The following is a 16,871-nucleotide window of genomic DNA, read 5'->3' as shown; positions in this document are numbered from 1 at the left end:
TGGAAAACCATTTACTATGCTAATAATGGACATCAAAGAAAGCTGGGGTGGCAATCCTTGTTTCAGACAAATTAGATTTTAAACCGAAGACTATAATAATAGATCAGGAAGGACACCACATCATACTTAAAAAGGGTATATTCAACAAGAAGATCTAACAATTGTAAATATGTATGCCCCTTACATCAGAGCTGCCAATTATATAAGCCAATTAATAACAAGATCAAAGAAACACAGAAACAAAAATACAATAATAGTAGGGGACTTTTAACACCCCCCTCACTGAAATGGACAGATAATATAAGCAAAAGATCAACAAGGAAATAAGGGCTTTAAATGACACAATGGGCCAGATGGACTTCAAAGATATATTCAGAACATTTCATCCCAAACCAACGGAACACAAATTCTTTTCGAGTGCACATGGAACACCCTCCAGAATAAATCACATCCTGGGTCACAAATCAGGTCTCAACCGGTACCAAAAGACTGGGATCATTCCCTTCATATTTTCAGACCACAATGCTTTGAAATTCGAACTCAATCACAAGAGGAAAGTTGGAAAGAGCTCCAAGAGTTGGAGGCTAAAGAACATCCTACTAAAGAATGAATGGGTGGCTCACTGGTTAAGCGTCTGCCTTCGGCTCAGGTCATGATCCCAGGGTCCTGGGATCGAGCCCCACATCAGGCTCCCTGGCTCAGCAGGAAGCCTACTTCTTCCTCTCCCACTCCCCCTGCTTGTATTGCCTCTCTTGCTGTCTCTCTCTGTCAAATAAATAAATAAAATCTCAAAAAAAAAATGAATGGGTCAACCAGGAAATTAAAGAAGAATCTAAAAAATTCATGGAAACAAATGAAAATGAAAATGAAAACACAACTGTTCAGAATCTTTGGGTTGCAGCACAGGTTGTCCTAAGAGGAAAGTATAGAGCAATACAAGCCTTTCTCAAGAAACAAGAAAGGTCTCAAATACACAACCTAACCCTATACCTGAAGGAGCTGGAGAAAGAACAGCAAATAAAGCCTAAACCTAGCAAGAGAAGAGAAATAATAAAGATCAGAGCAGAAATCAATGAACTAGAAACCAAAAGAAGAGTATAACAGATCAACTAAACAAGGAGCTGGTTCTTTGAAAGAATTAATAAGACTGATAAACCTCTGGCCAGACTTATCAAAAAAAAGGGGGAAAGGACCCAAATAAATAAAATCATGAATGAAAGAGGAGAGATCACAACCAATACCAAAGAAATACAAAGAATTATACGAACATATTATGAGCAAAACTATATGCCAGCAAATTAGACAATCTGGAAGACATGGATGCATTCCTAGAGAAGTATAAACTACCTAAACTGACCTAGGAAGAAATAGAAAGGAAAATTGAAGCAATAATCAAAAATATCCCAATAAAACAAGAGCCCAGGGCCAGAAGGCTTCCCAGGGGAATTCTACCAAACATTTAAAGAAGAATTAATACCTATTCTTCTGAAACTGTTCCAAAAAATAGAAATGGAAGGAAAACTTCCAAACTCATTTTATGAGGCCAGTATTACCTTGATCTCAAAACCAGACAAAGACCTCATTAAAAAGGAGAACTACAGACCAATATCCCTGATGAACATGGATGCAAAAATTCTCACCAAAATACTAGCCAATAGGATCCAACAGTACATTAAAAGGATTATTCACCGGGCACCTGGGTGGCTCAGTCGTTAAGCCTCTGCCTTCGGCTCAGGTCATGATCCCAGGGTCCTGGGATCGAACCCCACATCGGGCTCCCCGCTCGGCGGGGAGCCTGCTTCTCCCTCTCCCACTCCCCCTGCTTGTGTTCCCTCTCTCGTTGTGTCTCTGTCAAAAAAAAAAAAAAAATCTTAAAAAAAAAATAAAAATAAAAAGGATTATTCACCATGACCAAGGGGGATTTATTCCTGGGCTGCAAGGCGGGTTAAACATCTGCAAATCAATGTGATACACTACATTAATAAAAGAACAAGAACCATATGAATCTCTCAATAGATGCAGAAAAAGTATTTGACAAAGTACAGCACCCTTTCTTGATTAAAACTCTTCACAGTGTCGGGATAGAGGGTATATACCTCAATATCATAAAAGCCATCTATGAAAAACCCACAGCGAATATCATTCTCAATGGGGAAAAGCTGAGAGCTTTTCCCCTAAGGTCAGGAACGCGGCAGGGATGTCCACTATCACCACTGCTGTTCAACACAGTACTAGAAGGCTTAGCCTCAGCAATCAGAGAACAAAAAGAAATCAAAGGCATCCGAATCGGCAAAGAAGTCAAACTCTCACTCTTTGCCAATGATATGATACTGTATGTGGAAAACCCAAAAGACTCCACCCCAAAACTGCTAGAACTCATACAAGAATTCAGTAAAGTGGCAGGATATAAAATCAATCCACAGGAATCAGCTGCATCTCTATACACCAACAACAAGACAGCAGAAAGAGAAATTAAGGAGTCAAACCCATTTACAATTACACCCAAAACCATAAGATATCTAGGAATAAATCTAACCAAAGAGGCAAAGAATCTGTACTCAGAAAACTACAGAATACTCATAAAAGAAATTGAGGAAGACACAAAGAAATGGAAAACTGTTCCATGCTTATGGACTGGAAGAACAAATATTGTGAAAATGTGTATGCTACCTAGAGCAATCTACACATTTAATGCAATACCTATCAAACTACCATCAACTTTTTTCAAAGAAATGGAACAAATAATCCTAAAATCAGTATGGAACCAGAAGAGACCCCAAATAGCCAGAGGCATGTTGAAAAAGAAAAGCAAAGCCGGTGGCATCACAATTCCGGACTTCAAGCTCTATTACAAAGCTGTCATCATCAAGACAGTATGGTACTGGCACAAAAACAGACACATGGATCAATGGAACAGACTAGAGAGCCCAGAGATGGACCCTCAACTCTATGGTCAACTAATCTTCGACAAAGCAGGAAAGAATGTCCAATGGAAAAAAGACAGTCTTCAACAAATGGTGTTGGGAAAATAGGACAGCCACATGCAGAAGAATGAAACTGGATTTTCATTCTTCTTTTTCAAGAATTTCCTTACACCACACACAAAAACAGACTCAAAATGGATGAAAGACCTAAATGTGAGACAGGAATCCATCAAAATCCTTGGGAAGAACACAGGCAGCAACCTCTTCGACCTCAGCCGCAGCAACTTCTTCCTAGACACATTGCCAAAGGCAAGGGAAGCAAGGGCAAAAATAAACTATTAGGACTTCATCAAGATAAAAAGCTTTTGCACAGCAAAGGAAACAGTCCACAAAACCAAAAGACAACCGACAGAATGGGAGAAGGAATTTGCAAAAGACGTATCAGATAAAGGGCTAGTAACCAAAACATTTTTTTTTAAGATTTATTCATTTGACAGAGAGAGGGACAATGAAAGAGGGTATACAAGCAGGGGGAGTGGGAGACGGAGAAGCAGGCTTCCCGCTGAGTAGGGAGCCTGATGCAGGGCTCAATCCCAGGACCCCAGGATCACGACCTGAGCCAAAGGCAGACACTTAATGACTGAACCTCCCAGGTGCCCCTAGTATACAAAATCTATAAAGACAACACCCAAAGAACAAATAATCCAATCAAGAAATGGGCAGAAGACATGAGCAGACATTTCTGCAAAGAAGACATCCAAATGGGCAACACATGAAAAAGTGCTCAACATCGCTCAGCATCAGGGAAATACAAATCAAAACCTCCATGAGATACCACCTCACACCAGTCAGAATGGCTAAAATTAACAAGTCAGGAAACGACAGATGTTGACGAGGATGCGGAGAAAGGGGAACCCTCTTAAGACTATTGGTGGTAATGCAAGCTGGTGCAGCCACTCTGGAAAACAGTATGGAGGTTCCTCAAAAAGTTGAAATAGAGCTACCCTACGACCCAGCAATTGCACTACTGGGTATTTACCCCAAAGATACAAATGTAGTGATCCAAAGGGGCACGTTCACCCCAATGTTTATAGCAGCAATGTCCACAACAGCCAAACTATGGAAAGAGCCTAGATGTCCACTGAGAGATGAATGGATAAAGAAGTTGTAATACACACACACACACACACACACACACACACACACACACACACACACGGGAATATTATGCAGCCATCAAAAAAATGAAATCTTGCCATTTGGAACGACGTGGACGGAACTAGAGGGTATTATGCTAAGTGAAATAAGTCAATCAGAGAGAGACAATTATCATGATTTCACTGACATGTCGAATTTGAGAAACAAGACAGAGGATCATAGGGGAAGGGAGGGAAAAATGAAACAAGATGAAACCAGAGAGGGAGACAAACCATAAGAGACTCTTAATCTCAGGAAACAAACTGAGGGTTGCTGGAGTGGTGGGGTGCTGGGAGGGATGGGGGGGCTGGGTGATGGACATTGGGGAGGGTATGTGCTCTGGTGAGCACTGTGAATTGTGTAAGACTGATGAATCACAGACCTGTACCTCTGAAACAAATAACACATTATAGTTAATAAAAAAAAAAAAAAAAACACTACCCCACAATCCAGTAATAGCACTACTGGATATTTACCCAAAGAATACAAAAACACTTATTCAAAAGGACATGTGCACCCCTAGGTTTACAGCACTATTATTTAAAATAAGGAAGGAGCCCAAGTATCCATCAATAGATGAATGGATACAAATGTGGGGTATATATATAGAATGGAACATTATTCAGCCATAAAAAGGATGATATCTTGCCATTTGCAACAACATGGATGAAGCCAGAAAGTATAATGCTAAATGAAGTAACTCAGAGAAAGACAGATACCATACGATTCCATTCATATGTGGAATTTAAGAAACAAAACAAATGAGCAAAGGAATAAAAGAGAGAGAGAGAGAGACATACCAAGAAACAGACTCTTATCTAGAGCACCAACTGAGGGTTACCAGAGGAGAGGTGGGTGGTGGGATGGGTGAAATAGGTGATGGGATTAAGAGGACACTCAGGACAAGCACTGAATGACGTGTAGAACTGTACAACTGAAAATAATATAGCACTGTATGTTAACTATACTAGAATTAAAATACTTATTAAAAAAATAAGAAATTCTGATACATGATAAAACATCAATAAGCCTCAAAGACAATTATGCTAAGTGAAAAAAAACCAGGCACAAAAAGACAAATACTGTATGATTCCACATGTGTGAAATATCTAAAACAGGGAAATTCACAGATGGAAAAATTAGAATACAGGTTCCCAGGGGCTAAGGGGTGGGGATGGAGATGAAGTTATTACTTAATTGGTAGAGAGTTTTTGTTTGGGATGAAAAACACTTCTGGAAGTAGATAACAGTGATATTACACAGCATTGTGAATGCACTTAATGTCACTGATTTATACACTTAAAAATAGTTAAAACGGTAAATTTTATATAATGTACATTTTATCCCAATAACAAACAAAGGAGAAAATATGAGGCATTTTCAAACATTAAAAGTTAACCAAATACATAACCTCAAAGTACCTAAAAGCCCTTTTAATTGTATCCACAATGACATGTGGTATGGTAGACTGTATTTTCCAAAGATGACAGCAAAAGCATGGCCTATTCTACATACTCTTCTGCATGGGGAATGACCCTCATATCAAGAATTGGGAGTCTACGCCTCCATCCCCTCTAATCTTAGCCAGTCCTGGGACTATTTTAACCTTCAGTATATTGTGAAAATGAAAGTACCATCTTTAAATTGACTTGTCAACTTTCGGTTCTTGCCTTCCAGCCAGGTATACAGAAGAGATCCGCAAAGGGAAGAGCCATCACCCCAGGCCAATAGCCTGAGCTCAGTGTCAACATGCCAGCCACCTAAGTTAAGGCAAGTTGGAAATGGATCCCCAGTCCCAACTAAGCACCCCAGTAGACACAGCATGAAACAGAAACTAGACAGTATGTGCTGAGCTCCACCCAAAGTGCAGATTTATGAAATAAATGACATTTGCCACTAAATTTTGGCATGGTTCATTACAAAGTCACAGACTGCCAGAACACTTAGTGATGATAATTCAAACTGTGTTCCATATGTTTAGCGTTCTAAGTCCCACATACATTTAACAATGGAGATGTTACATCAAAATTAAAATGTTTCTTTCAATTAAAGGTGATCATGAAAACATCTAAGTAGCATGGCACAATGGAAGGGAAACAGAAAATTCTAAGTTCAATTTCTCCTTATCTGATTAATGGCTATACGGTTTGGTCAAACCAATGTACTGTTGTCTTACTTTCTTAATCTCTAAGATGGAACAATAATAATGCTTACCCCTTCATAGAGCTGTTGTGAATAAAAACTGAGATAGATGATATAAAATCTGGCTCTAAATCACAGTACACAGTAAATATCATCATTCAGAACACAGCAGCACTTGGTCAAATTAAGTACTCAACAGATACTTCACTAAACATTACCTCCATGAAGAGACATGCAAGGATAAGATGCTCTCATTAAATCTTTCAGAAGACCATCTGCATGTTCCTGCTTATCCACAAATATAATGACAGATCCCGATTCTTGATAATGGCCAAGAAGCTCAAGTAACTTCAAAAACTTCTTTTCTTCTTCAATCACAATCTGAAAATACCAAATTGCACCAAGTTAATGGAATAAAAAAGCAAATATAACTCTAATGCAAAAATATTCATTTTATTTGTGGCAAATGGTTAAATGACAACATCTTGCTGTATCTTTAGGAATCGGTAGGAAAATGTTGATTTTAACTGATAAACCAGTAAGACCAAAAAAAATTTCTAACTGAGAGAAGGAGCTTGCAAATGTGAGCAAACCATCATCTAGTACTCTCTGCCTCTTGACCTCACATCCTATTAACTAAAGAATAAAATGGGTATGTGATATTTCCATCTACCAGTCCCATCTCTTCTGGTGGGAAGAACTAAAAAGAGCATTTTAAACATGCAGTTCCAAGGAATAGCTTAGGTTTATCGGATAAAATATTAATGGCTGAGCTGTATCCTATTCAAGATTAGATAATTACCTGCCTTCATCACAGTGATCCCCAAAGGATCACATACTGCTTAAACCTCTAGGGAATTGAGGATTTCCAAAAGATTGTACCCACCACTTGTTGTTCCACATCTGAGCAAACCACACTCCTGCCTCCAACCTGCACTTCAATGGGTTTACTCAGGATTCTGCGAGCCAAAGCCTCCATAGCTCTGGGAAAGGTAGCTGAAAACATAACTGTCTGTCGATCAGGTCGGACATTATCCACAATGCGCATGACCTGAGAACACATTGCAAATAAATATGGTGAGTATAGGCTCCAAAAATCATACGATGTTAAAACCAAGTAGAAAGGGGTGCCTGGGCTGCTCAGTTAGGTAAGCATCTGCCTTCAGCTCAGGTCCTAATCTTGGGGTCCTGGGCCTGAGCCCTGCGTCAGAATCCCTGTTCAGCGGGGAGTCTGGCTCTCCCTCTGTACTCTCTCTCTCAAATAAATAAAATGTTTAAAAATAACAAAGAGAAAAAAGGGGCGCCTGGGTGGTTCAGTTGTTGTCTGCCTTGGGCTCAGGTCATATCCTGGGGTCCTGGGATCAAGTCCCGCATCTGGCTCCTTGCTCAGCAGGGAGCCTGCTTCTCCCTCTTCCTCTGCTCCCCCCGCTGGTGCATGCTCTCTATCTCAAATAAAGAAAATCTTTAAAATTAAAAAAAACCCACACACACAAAAAAAGGAGAAGAAAATTTTGAGAACATCTATTCAGTGACTCTGAACTTGTTACCTTCAAATAACTGATACTACTCCATAATTTGCTTTGTTCAGTTTCCCCCTCCTAAGAACAGCAACTATAGTTATTCACATATTTAGGGCAAAGATGGAAGAGCCATCTGTCACCTCTCTCTCTCTCTCTCACTGATCTCACACTTAATCCACCAAAAATTCAGTATTCTCAATCTTAAAACTTTATCTGGGATACAAGTATTCTCCCTTGGTATCACTGTTTTCCATCAGTTATTCAACACATTTTTGTTGAGCAACTGTATGTGTAAGGCATTGCTCTAAGCGCTTGCAATATGCAATAAAAACAGACAAAATCCTGTCTTCATGGAGTTTGTATTTGAAGGAAGATGGATAGGGATAAATGTATTATGTGTCAAAGGTTGATATGAGCAACAGAAACAAAGAGAACAATGAAGGCAGACATACTGTTGTGGGGATAGGATATGGGCACCTCTATAGAGCCCTGGAGAAATCCTAGGACTCTTGTGATGACTGCTATAAACAAGAAAAATAGAAGTAATGGGGCGCCTGGGTGGCTCAGTTGGTTAAGCGACTGCCTTTGGCTCAGGTCATGATCCTAGAGTCCCAGGATCAAATCCCGCGTTGGGCTCCCTGCTCAGCAGGGAGTCTGCTTCTCCCTCTGACCCTCATGATCTCTATCTCATTCTCTCTCTCAAATAAATAAAATCTTTTAAAAAAATAGAAGTAATGAATAAGATTATTAATGATGGTTTCAAGGTAGACAGTGGTGAGTGGTTGGAAACTGGGATGGGTGAAGGTCTAGCCAGGAATATACAGAATTCTAGGACCACACTTTCACTCCAATCAAACATGATGTGAAATCTGTGAAAGGGGCAGTCCTACCCAAGGCACTTGGAAATCCTGGGTTCCTGGCCTAAACCTCAATCACCTCTCATCTGGATTATTCCAACTATCTCTCTTCCAACTCCTACCCAATCTATTCTCTATCCAGTAGCCAAAATGATGGCTTTAAAATATATGTCAGTACTTTCAGTTAAAGACTATTGCTTGACCACATACATTTATTTCTTTTCCTTTGAAAAACCCTGTAAAAGTTAACAATGCAGAGAGTGTTTTTAAAACTTGCACAAACCAACAAAGACAGTAAGAAAATAAAACAGGTTCGTGGGGGACTCAGCAGCGGAGCGGGAGGCTCTGCGGGACCCAGTCGGACCGAGCTGCCGAGGCACCGCCCGCGCCCCGCCGCCGCGTCTGGGCGTCTCCTACGCCGCCCAGGGGAGCGAGCTCCGAGCATCTCGCGCTGCGGCCACTCCTCGGTGCCAGGAGCGGGGAAAGCGAGTACGAGAAACCCCCAGACCCGAGCGCAGCCTCTTCCCGTCGCCCTAACCACCATGACCCACTTCAACAAGGGTCCTTCTTACGGGCTCTCGGCCGAGGTCAAGAACAAGATCGCTTCCAAGTATGATCATCAGGCAGAAGAAGATCTTCGAAACTGGATAGAAGAGGTGACAGGCATGAGCATTGGCACCAACTTTCAGCTGGGCTTAAAAGATGGCATCATCCTCTGCGAGCTCATAAACAAGCTACAGCCAGGCTCAGTGAAGAAGGTTAATGAGTCCTCGTTAAACTGGCCTCAGTTGGAGAATATTGGAAACTTTATTAAAGCTATTCAGGCTTATGGCATGAAGCCACATGACATATTTGAAGCAAATGATCTTTTTGAGAATGGAAACATGACCCAGGTTCAGACTACGCTGGTGGCTCTGGCAGGTCGGGCTAAAACAAAAGGATTCCATACAACCATTGACATTGGAGTTAAGTATGCTGAAAAACAAACAAGACGTTTTGATGAAGGAAAATTAAAAGCTGGCCAAAGTGTAATTGGTTTGCAGATGGGAACCAACAAATGCGCCAGCCAGGCAGGTATGACAGCCTATGGGACCAGGAGGCATCTTTATGATCCCAAAATGCAAACCGAAAAAACCTTTTGACCAGACCACAATTAGTCTGCAGATGGGCACCAACAAAGGAGCCAGCCAGGCGGGAATGTTAGCACCAGGTACAAGAAGAGACATCTATGATCAGAAGCTAACATTACAACCGGTGGACAACTCGACAATTTCTCTACAGATGGGAACCAACAAAGTTGCTTCCCAGAAAGGAATGAGTGTGTATGGGCTTGGGCGGCAAGTATATGATCCCAAATACTGTGCCGCTCCCACAGAACCGGTCATTCACAACGGAAGCCAAGGAACAGGAACAAATGGGTCTGAAATTAGCGATAGTGATTATCAGGCAGAATACCCAGATGAATACCATGGAGAGTACCAAGATGACTACCCCAGAGATTACCAATATGGCGACCAAGGCATTGATTATTAGATTGACACAGAGGAGCTCAGTATTTAGCCCATTGTTTTTATTCAGTGAGAACCAAGCTAGCCTTGAGTAATTTTTATCTTGTCTTCCTAAAACACTATTATGCTTATTGTACCTAAAAGAAATACTGCCTTACATACATTCCCTTTTCCTTTTTCTGCCTCTTCCCTAAATAGTTGCCTTTTAGTGCTGTAACAGTTCAATCCTACAGCAGAAGCAATAACTCGCATATGAAGTAAAAAGGAATACTGTGGGAGGGGAGTACTCTTGTACAGCCAATTCTCTTATTCAAGACCTATGCATTTTTACAATCTCCGTAATAACCTGGGATTTTCAGAAATGAAAATTTTTTTTTTTTTTTTTTTTTACAGTTTAGTACTTGGTTTCTACGAGGAGGACTAAACTCATGCTTATAGCTACGTGTGGTCTCTGCCAACTAAATTTAAGATGCAGCATTTTAGAAATTTACATATCAATGTCTCTACAGTATTGTTTGCTAATTTTTAAATAAAGTCCTGATCCGTGAAAAAAAAAAAAAAAAAAAAAAGAAAAGAAAACAGGAGATGACAGCAACATTTTGATTAAATTGATACCCAGACACAAGAAAACATAATCCTAAAATGAGAATGAACTAGATTTTCAAGAAGCACCCTACCCTGTCCCTCCTCCACAGGAGGGTTATTCTTCACCACCCAATGTCTAACTTTGAGAGTCAACTTAAGTTCTCTGTAATGTTTTCAGTAAAGCTTCATAATTTTCTCCAAAAGATCTTATACATCTTTTGTCAGGTTTATTTTTTCATGCTTTTGTAAATTACATGTTTTTTTTTTTAACATTTTATTTATTCATTTGAGACAGAGCGAGAGAGAGAACACAAGCAGGACCGAGGGGCAGAGGAAGAGGGAGAAGTAGGCTCCCCATCGAGCACGGAGCCCAATGCGGGGCTAAATCCCAGGACCTCAAGATCAGGACCTAATCCGAAGGCAAATGCTTAACCGACTGAGCCACCCAGGTGCCCTGAATTATATGATTTTTAAAGTACATTTTCTAACTTACTGAGAAAAGAAATGTAAATGATTTCTGTTTACTGACTTAGTATCCAGAAACTTTATGGTCCTCTTAACAATTTATCTGTAGATCATTTTGAGTCTTCTACAAAGACAGCCTTAACATCTGCAAATAACACTTGCTTCTTCCTTTCTAAACATTATACCCTTTCTCCTCTAGTAAAATGTTGAATGGATATTAACTACTTTACTTTGTTCTTCATGTTAAAAGTTTAAAAGTTCTACCGCTAAGTGTAACATTTACTACAGATTTTTCTGTATGTACCATTCATTGGATATGGAGGTTCCCCACTAGTCTCTGCTGAATTTTTTTGAAGATTTTTTTATTTATTATTTGAAAGAGAGAAAGAGACTGAGAACTCACACAAGGGGTGGGAGGGGCAGAGGGAGAGGGACAAGCAGACTCCCTGGTGAGCAGGGAGCCCAATGTAGGGCTCAATCCCAGGACCCTGGGATCATGACCTGAGCCGAAGGCAGACTCATAACCAACTGGGCCACCCAGTGCCCCATCGCTTCTGAATTTTTAAATCATAAATGAAATTTTATCAGATGCCTTTTACACATTTTAGATAACGGTATGGTTTTTTCCTCTATTCTGGTAACAGGGTAGATTATATTTTTTGACTTTTCTTTTTTCTTTTTTTAAGAAAAGATTGATTGATTTCAGAGAGAGAGAGACAGTGAGAGAGGGAACACAAGCAGGGGGAATGGGAGAGGGAGAAGCAGGCTTCCCACTGAGCAGGGAGCCCAATGTGGGGCTGGATCCCAGGATCCTGGGATCATGACCTGAGCCGAAGACAGATGCTTAATACCTGAGCCACCCAGGCGCCCCTTTATTTTATTTTTAAAGATTTTATTTATGAGAGAGCAAGCATGAGCAGGGGGAGGGGTAGAGAGAAAAGCAGACTCCCCAATGGTCAGGGAACCCGATGGACATGGGGCTCGATCCCAGAACCCTGGGACCATGACCTGAGCAGAAGGCAGACACTTAGCCAACTGAGCCACCCAGGCGCCCTGGTTTTATTTTAGAGATAGAGAGTGTGTGTGAGTGAGGGAAGGGGCAGAGGGAGAGAATTTTCAAGCAGACTCCCCACTGAGCACAGAGCCCGTGGCAGGGCTGGATCTCAGGACCCAAGAGATCATAACCTGAGCCAAAATCAAGAGTCAGACCCTTAACTGACAGAGCCACCCAGGAGCCTTTTACTTGATTTTTCTAACTTTAAACTAGCCTTTGCATGTAAAGAATACTAACTTCAATGTGATTTATTATTTACTTTAAGCATTACTATATTTGGTTCCCTAATACACTTTTTAGGGTTCTTGCAACATTATACATTAAACTATACCTTGTTTGATTTAGATACCAATATTATATTGGCCTATAAAATGAAATTGCCACGGGGCACCTGGGTGGCTCAGTCGTTAAGCATCTGCCTTCGGCTCAGGTCATGATCCCAGGGTCCTGGGATCGAACCCCACATCGGGCTCCCTGCTCAGCGGGAAGCCTGCTTCTCCCTCTCCCACTCCCCCTGCTTGTGTTCCCTCTCTCGCTGTGTCTCTCTCTGTCAAATAAATAAATAAAATCTTTAAAAAAAAAATGAAATTGCCACTATGGAAAAGTTTGACAGTTTCTTAAAAAGTTAAATATAAATTACCACACAATTCAGAAATCCTACCCCTTGGTAGAAATAAAGACATATGTCCACACAAAAACTTGTATGCAAATGTTCACAGCAGCATCATTCATAACAGCCAAAAAGTGGAAATAATCCAAAGTATTTATCAAACAGTTCATGCATAAACAAAACGTGATATAAATTCATATGACAGAATACTAACCACTCAGCAATAAAAGGAATGAAAGGCATGCTATAACATGGACAAAGCTCGGGCGCCTGGGTGGCTCCGGTTAAGCGTCTACCTTCGGCTCAGGTAATAATCCCAGGGTTCTGGGATCGAGCCCCCCATCGGGCTCTCTGCTCAGCAGGAAGCCTGCTTCTCCCTCTCCCACTCCCCCTGCTTGTGTTCCCTCTCTCGCTGTCTCTCTCTCTGTCAAATGAATAAATAAGAAATCTTAAAAAAAAAATGGACAAAAAGCTCAAATACATTATGCTGAGTAAAATAAGCTAGATGTATAATATATGCATTTTATATGAAATGTCCAGAAAAGACAAATATATTAAGACAGAACACGAATCAGCAGCTGCCTCAGGCTGGGGTGAAAACTGGAAATGAGTAAAAATAGGCATGAGGCATCTTTCTTGTGATGGAAATGTTCTAAAACTGGATTACGGAAAAAAAACAAAACTGGATTATGGAAAAAAAACAAAACTGGATTGTGGTGATCGCTGCATAAATGTGTATGAACACTAAAAACCACTGTATTATACATTTAAAACAGGTGAATTTTATGGTATATAATGAAGACTGAGAGCCCTTTTAAAAATAAAGGATTACAGGGAGAGGGCACCTGGGTGGCTCAGTTGGTTAAGCGACTGCCTTCGGCTCAGGTCATGATCCTGGAGTCCTGGGATCGAGTCCCACATCGGGTTCCCTGCTCAGCGGGGAGTCTGCTTCTCCCTCTGACCCTCCCCCCTCTCATGCGCTCTCTCTCTTTCTCTCTCTCAAATAAATAAATAAATAAAATCTTTAAAGAAAAAAATAAAGGATTACAAAGACCTTATGAACTGTTATTTACCCTTTTTCATACTTTAAAATAAAATATGATTAGGAATATAATTATCGCCGTGCGGCCCCGCCCCGCCGCGGCAGCGCGCGTTTTCTGCACTCTGGGGATGGCGGAGGGAGGGTCTGTTCACTACTTAAACGGCACAGATGCGCTTGGGTTCCTTGTTCCTCAGGCCTGGGTGGTCATTGGTTCTAGTCACACAGCTTTTTAGGGTTTAAGAGGTAAACCAAGATTTTATGTTCTTTTTTTTTTTTAAAGATTTTATTTTATTATTTATTTGAGAGAGAGAGAATGAGAGATAGAGAGCACGAGAGGGAAGAGGGTCAGAGGGAGAAGCAGACTCCCCGCAGAGCAGGGAGCCCGATGTGGGACTCGATCCCGAGACTCCAGGATTATGTATGACCTGAGCTGAAGGCAGTTGCCCAACCAACTGAGCCACCGAGGCGCCCCCAAGATTTTATTTTCAAGATGGAAAACCCATCTGACTCAGGTGTGATTTTACCTAGCACTCCACGGGCTTGCGCCAATCCACCATCTCCCCGGACAAGGAGCACAAGAAAACAACCTATGAGTGCAACACTTAGAGAACGATTGAGGAAAACTAGATCTTCATTTAATTCGTTAGTGTGGTGAAACGTCTTAAAGTAGAGAATGAAAAAAACGATCAGACTTTTCCTGAGAAACCAGCATCTTCAGTAGAAGAAAACTGTTTGGAACCTGAAGAAAGTTTTAAACACATAGATGGTGAATTCAAAGAAAGTACATATTTGAAGAATACCTTCAAGAGTTATCAGTGCATGTGAATCTAAATCTCTTGATACTGAGTCTTGCAGTGATCTCCAAAGTGACTTTGTGAATGAGAATCTTCCAAAACAAGGATTAAGTGAAGAAAGAGCAAAATTGGTGAAGCAGATTGAGGAGAAAGAAGACTTTCTTCGGAGGCTAAAACCGGTCAAAATGTATAGATCAAAGAATGACCTGTCTCAGTTACAGGTGTTAATACAGAAGTGGAGAAGCTGTAGCCAGCTGTTGCTTTATGAGTTGCAGTCAGCTATGTCTGAGGAGAACAACAAACTCAGCCTTACTCAACTGATAGACAACTGTGGGTTAGATGATAAATTACTACAACAGAAATGAAGAAGAGTTTATCGGTGTTTAATTCATAATTTTTTCTCCAGAATATTTTTGAGAATGACAACTTAAAAGATAATACACTTTTTTTTTTTTAAAGCTCTGGAAGTCTTTGTTTGTTTGTTTGTTTTTGGTAAAGATTTTATTTATTTGACAGAGAGAGACACAGCAAGAGAGGGAACACAAGCAGAGGGAGTGGGAGAGGGAGAAGCAGGCTTCCCGCCGAACAGGGAGCCCGATGCGGGGCTCAATCCCAGGACCCTGGGATCATGACCCGAGCCGAAGGCAGATGCCCAACAACTGAGCCACCCAGGTGCCCCAAAAGATCATACATTTTAAAAGGAAGGTAGAAACCATTAGGGCCTAGAGAAAGGTATCTTGATGAACATCAATTTAGGGCACTCTGTTATATAAATATAAAATAAGTTCTAAAATGAAAATTTAGTATTTTGGATAAGTTTGCCAAAGAAAACTTGACATTTAAAGAAATGTGAAAAAAAATTAAATCATGTTTAAAGAATAATTTGGTCATTTCTGGAAGTCAAATTTAATACATTGTTTTGTTTACTGTGGTAAAAAAGTTCTATTTTTTTTTAAGGTTTTATTTTAAATGTTAAAAAATACTTCAGTCTGGTTAATGTCTAAACCTGAAGTGGTCTAAAAATGCCTGCCTGTCCCCTAAGTTTATGAACCGTGTTTTTATCCATTTACCACATATTTCCTTCTGCATGGTTGTAGCAGGTAATTAAAGTTGTTCATATGTCCAAAAAAAAAAAAAAGGAAAACAATTATCAATTCCTTGAATATCTGGTAGAACTTGCTAATAACAAATAGAAACTGGTGGCTTCCGTGTGGGAAAATTAAAAGCTGATTTCTTTAATGAATGTAAGACTACTGCAGTGTTCTTATTTCTGAGTCTGTTTAAAGCTTTCAAAAGTACTGGCATACAAAGAAAGATAAAAGCAAGAAGGGAGGAGTGCCTGGGTGGCTCAGCTGGTTAAGCATCAAACTCTTGATTTTGGCTCAGGTCATGATGTCAGGGTGGTGAGATCATGAGATTGAGCCCTGCATCTGGCTCCAAGCTCAGCAGGGAGTCTGCTTAAGATTTTTTCCCTCTCCCTCTGCCCCTCTCCTTGCTCACATGCACACTCTCTAATCACACGCACGCTCTCTCTAATAATAAAATATTTTAAAAAAGAAAATAAAAGCATGAGTTTTATAGTATATAAATGCCCCTTTATTTGTCAATAAAACAAAACAAAAAACAGTAAAATGTTTTAAGATGGTAAAAGATTAATCAAGCTCAAGGAAGCAGAATCCCATGCTAGCAGTAAGGAAAAGTTAAGAACAAAGCTATTCTCCCTACATGAATGTGAAAGGTAGGGTGCCAGAATAAGGAGAATTGTTACAAGGTCTGCTTAAGAAGCAATCAAATCACCCGACCTCCACCTGCTACTCAGCCAGGCAATGGGCCTTTCTATCATCCTAGCCTAAGACCTAAAGGTTTAGCTTCTGCAGAGAATAAAACAAGAGCATGGATGGATGAAGCAAGGGTAAAACCCTAAGAAGAAAAGCATTAAGTAAATGCATAATGCTCAAGGCTGAGGCTCCCACCTCTCCCTCAAGGCCTCTTTTCCAACCCAAAACAGGAGACAGACCTTCATATTCGAGGCAGAAGACCGCCAATATTTCTCCAGGCACAGTCTGCTCAGCGCAAGAAGACAAGCAGAAGATAGTCCCCAACCAAAGGAAAGACCCAACCAGATCACAACAGTGAAAGTCAAAGTCAGTAAGTCCTGCTCTGGCACAGACAG

The 16,871-nt window shown here is 40.6% G+C and overlaps 1 protein-coding gene and 2 pseudogenes across 2 annotated transcripts in view; 2 read left to right on the top strand and 1 right to left on the bottom strand.

Annotated features, from left to right (window-relative positions):
* Positions 1-16,871, bottom strand: part of DDX46 (DEAD-box helicase 46) — a 78,240-nt gene that overhangs the window by 29,528 nt on the left and 31,841 nt on the right. For both annotated transcript variants that reach the window (XM_025860840.2, XM_025860841.2), the window contains exons 14-15: positions 7,150-7,314; positions 6,482-6,644 (exon numbers count right to left, since the gene is read on the bottom strand). In XM_025860840.2, coding sequence (XP_025716625.1) covers positions 6,482-6,644; positions 7,150-7,314 — 328 coding nt within the window. The remainder of the gene's footprint in view (positions 1-6,481; positions 6,645-7,149; positions 7,315-16,871) is intronic.
* Positions 8,958-10,690, top strand: LOC112815061 (calponin-3 pseudogene; annotated as a pseudogene).
* Positions 14,033-15,085, top strand: LOC112815062 (swi5-dependent recombination DNA repair protein 1 homolog; annotated as a pseudogene).

This window comes from Callorhinus ursinus, unplaced genomic scaffold (genome assembly GCF_003265705.2).
Source record: "Callorhinus ursinus isolate GAN/ISIS: 27379988/994484 unplaced genomic scaffold, GSC_fseal_2.0 scaffold30, whole genome shotgun sequence".
Taxonomy (NCBI): Eukaryota; Metazoa; Chordata; class Mammalia; order Carnivora; family Otariidae; genus Callorhinus; species Callorhinus ursinus.
This window is presented reverse-complemented; position numbering and strand designations above follow the sequence as displayed.